Source organism: Pinus tabuliformis, chromosome 6 (assembly GCF_031772625.1).
Source record: "Pinus tabuliformis cultivar Carrire ecotype Pingquan chromosome 6, CPIR1, whole genome shotgun sequence".
In the NCBI taxonomy this organism is placed as follows: Eukaryota; Viridiplantae; Streptophyta; class Pinopsida; order Pinales; family Pinaceae; genus Pinus; species Pinus tabuliformis.
The window spans coordinates 1,763,987,655-1,763,991,347 of record NC_142292.1 but is presented as its reverse complement, the minus strand read 5'-3'; the positions used below and the strand labels follow the sequence as shown (position 1 = coordinate 1,763,991,347).

The 3,693-nt window shown below is 43.3% G+C and overlaps 1 protein-coding gene across 1 annotated transcript; it reads left to right on the top strand.

The window, feature by feature from the left end:
* The first annotated feature begins 1,563 nt into the window (after positions 1 to 1,563).
* On the top strand, positions 1,564 to 2,820 carry LOC149265999 (uncharacterized). Its single transcript, XM_089406741.1, has one exon. The coding sequence runs from the start codon at positions 1,564 to 1,566 to the stop codon at positions 2,818 to 2,820; it is 1,257 nt and encodes a 418-aa protein (XP_089262867.1).
* Positions 2,821 to 3,693: the final 873 nt, after the last annotated feature.

Sequence of the window (3,693 nt, the reverse complement as noted above, 5' to 3'; positions counted from 1 at the left end):
CCGCTATAACAAGGCTCGGAACCCTGTCAAAACCACCCCCCCGCCTGCTGCAATAAAATTGGACAGCGTCCACTTGACTGAGCGTATAGAAAGTCTACAGGACCTTGCCTTGGTGGGTAGATGACATTGTCTAGAAATGGATGATGCCACAATGAGAAAATGGCTTGAGGTTCAGTGGAAACCACTGATCAGATATACTCCCATTGTTTCAAATCTCATGAAGGAGTGGTATTGCTTTCATTTTTTAAGAGCCAGTGATGTAGAAACCATTCAGAAGCGACCTTGGGTTCATAGAACGAGCTTCCTTGCCCTCTACAGGTGGTATATCGGGTACAACCCTCTGAAAAACACTCCTTCGAATAACTTGATTTGGGTAAAGCTCCCAAACCTTCCCCTGGAGATGTGGTCCAAGGAGACTCTAGCTGAGATAGGTAATTCCATTGGAATATTTGTCTACATTGACCCAAGGTGTCATGGGGAAAAAGACAAGCGAATAGTGTGGATTCTTATTGAAAATGCCTACATGGGAGGGTTTCCTGACCACATAGAGATTGCACGGAGAGACTTAAAAATAAAACAAAGATTGGATTTTTGGGGAATCCCCTTCAGATGCTCTGCATGTCACAGGACAGGACACCTAATTAAAAATTGCCCTCGGTGCCCAGCTCTAAAAAGCAAACTATTTCATGGAAAATTCTGGACAGACTCTCCCCTGCTCTCTGAAAAGGAGAAGCCATCTCCTACAGCCAGTTTGTCTCCGACGGAACTTGATGTTGTGCAAGTTTTTAAAAATCTGGAAAACAAAATCAACCAATCTCCTCAGTACTTTTCTCAGGACCTTTCTCAGAGCCACGGTTCCAGGCCTGAAAGCTCGGCTAGGATTGGTTTCTCTGCTGATAATAAGACTCAAACTATCCTTTGTACGCCTCCCCCGGAACCGAATGACGAAAAAGCAATTCCTCCCCCACCGACCATCCAGCCTTTCAAGGACTTTACAGTGGGCTCCCATCCCATTCTTATTTCATCATCTTCACCGACGCCCAAAAAGAACATCTTTCCATCCACGAAAGGCAAAGAGCCAATGGTATCTGCCACCCCTCTAAATTCCCCTGTCTCATCTCCAACAAACTTGTATGACAACGACTTAGATTTTCTTCTAAGCAAAAAATCTCTTGAGTTGGAACCTTTAACCATCCATAAACCAAGAAATCCTTTGCCTCCTCTCATAAGCCCGAATTCTGCAAGAAATATAACGGTGAGAAAGAAACACAATGGAGGTAGTAGACATTTTAGGGGGAGGACTAATGTTGCAGACAGTGGTGTGAGAAACCTGTCCCTTGTTGATGTCCCCATCATTGATATGTCAGAGATTCAGCCTCTTAGAGCAAGCGTGGCTGAAAAAACTTCCAAATGACCTTCATCATATCTATGAACATTAGAGGTCTGGGAGCAGACCTAAAATTTTTGGCGCTAAAGAATCTTTTCTACTCAGCTCAGCCAAAAATTATTTTAATTCAAGAAACCATGCATAGCAATCATGTGTCCATATCCTATTTTAGAAAAATGTTTCCCTCATGGTATCTAGTAGCTTCGGAAGCCAAGGGTCTTTCGGGGGGGCTGGCGGTCTTATGGGACCCTGTTTGGATCAGAGCTAAAGCTTATAAATGCTTTGCGGGCATTCTCATCTCAGCATCTATCAGAGGAAAAGACTGTCCCATTAATATCTTGAATATCTACGCCCCTTATAAGAACAGGATTCCTTTCTGGGAAAAATTATTTGCTTCAGAAATTTTTGATATTGAATCATTGATGATTGCAGGCGATCTAAACGTAACTCTAAGTTCAGAGGAACGATGGGGGAATTGCAGGAAGAGAGACCCGCTCGCAGATCGCATTAAGTATGAACTTCTGCACAGAAATCTTGTAGATATAACTCCATCCAAAATGATGCCTACATGGGACAATGGAAGAATAGAAGAGGCGTACATTGCAAAAAGGATTGATCGGTTTATTGTACATGTCAGCATTATTGATAGAATGGGCATGCCTTATTCGTCCATAGGGAATGTATTTATATCCGATCATAGGCCGATTTATCTCAGCTGGAAGGAAAAGGGCTTCACGAATGGGTACCCATTTAAATTCAATAGAATATGGTTAGAAGATCCAGATTTCAATGAAGTCATAGTAAAAACATGGAAGGATTTATCTGCAAAAGACATGTTACCCCCGTTTATGACCTTTAGAAACAAGCTGTCCTCTATGAGAAAGGTGGTAAAAGAATGGCAATTTAAAAAAAGACAGTTGGACAGAATGGCTCTTCATGAAGCTCAGAAGGAATTGGACAGCATATCCAAGGCTATGGATGCCAACTCACTTCCTTTTAGCATGAGATGTCGCATAAAAGAGCTTGAAAGGAAAAAGCAATATCTTCTGAAGCAGGAAGAAGCCCATTGGAGACTCAAGAGCAGGGCAATCTGGCTCAAGGAAGGTGACAGGAACACGAAATTCTTCCACAAGTATGCAAATTCCAGGCGTGAGAGAAATTCCATATGGAAAATAAGTGATGGTCAGGGGGGTTTTCTCTTCTCACAACAGGATATCTCAAAGGAAGCTGTGAGACATTTTAAAAACCAATACAAAAGAAGGGATGAGTGTAGGTTTCAGGATATCCTGTGGGGTATTGATCTGACCCCACAAATGTTTGATGATGGAAAAAATGAAAGTCTGTTTCAGCCCATAACAGAGGAAGAGCTTCTAGGAGTAATGAAGGCTTTTAAAAAGGATAAATGTCCTGGCTCGGATGGCTGGATGATCTGATAACCACCCTATGAGTGACCTCAGTGAAGATTTATTAAACAAAAGGTATTACAGACTCATATGTTGGTGTGTCATCTGTGTTATTGAAACAACGGATCGGTCAGATTGCCAATACACAAACATTTTGAATGGAAAGACAGCAGAGAAATACATTAAGCAACACAAAGACACAAACAATTTTAATAAGGAGATCACCCTATTATCCAGGGCTACGTCTCCGGTCCAGCTTCAATGGTGGCCTTATTTTATTGTGTCTTTCAATAGAGAAATTACAATGTAGGGACTCAATATGAGTTCTCCTGAAGCAGAGTTTGCTTGGCAGGGTGGTTCTTGGATTCCCTAAGCCACTTAGAGTACACAGACTCTTGTTCTTCCTACCAGCTTTGTGACCCTCGGTCTATAGTAGAAAGAGCCAACTGTGATGCTCAATCCCGACAGATTCCTCTATGGGAAGGCTTGATTCTTCAAGCTCTTAGGTGCTCGATGCTGCCTATGGTCAGCTTGGCCCTCTGTCTCCTCTGCTTGGCTTTACTGCTCTCTATGCTTAGCCCTCCTCTTAGGGTTCACTGTTCACTGTCTTGGTTGCTTGGACTTTTTGATCTGAATCTCTCTCCTGATCCCTGTTCACTGTCTCTATTCATGGCTTTAGCCACTTGACCACCATGCCTGTTCGTTTCCTCTCCCGCCTGCGTCGATTCGCCTGTCGCCTGCGTGCTTGGAATTCCTTGTTCGGCGTCAGCATGAACGCTCGAGAAGTATCCATGCGTCCCCATCGGAACTCCCCCAGCCCGCTCATCGATTCGTTGCTTTCTCCACCGTGGCAGTCAACGGATTCCAAATCCTCTTAAATCGCGTCTTAATCCCCTATCGATT

Excerpts from the sequence above, each read along its gene's own strand:
- LOC149265999 (XM_089406741.1), top strand. The coding sequence starts at position 1,564 with ATGTTTCCCTCATGGTATCTAGTAGCTTCGGAAGCCAAGGGTCTTTCG.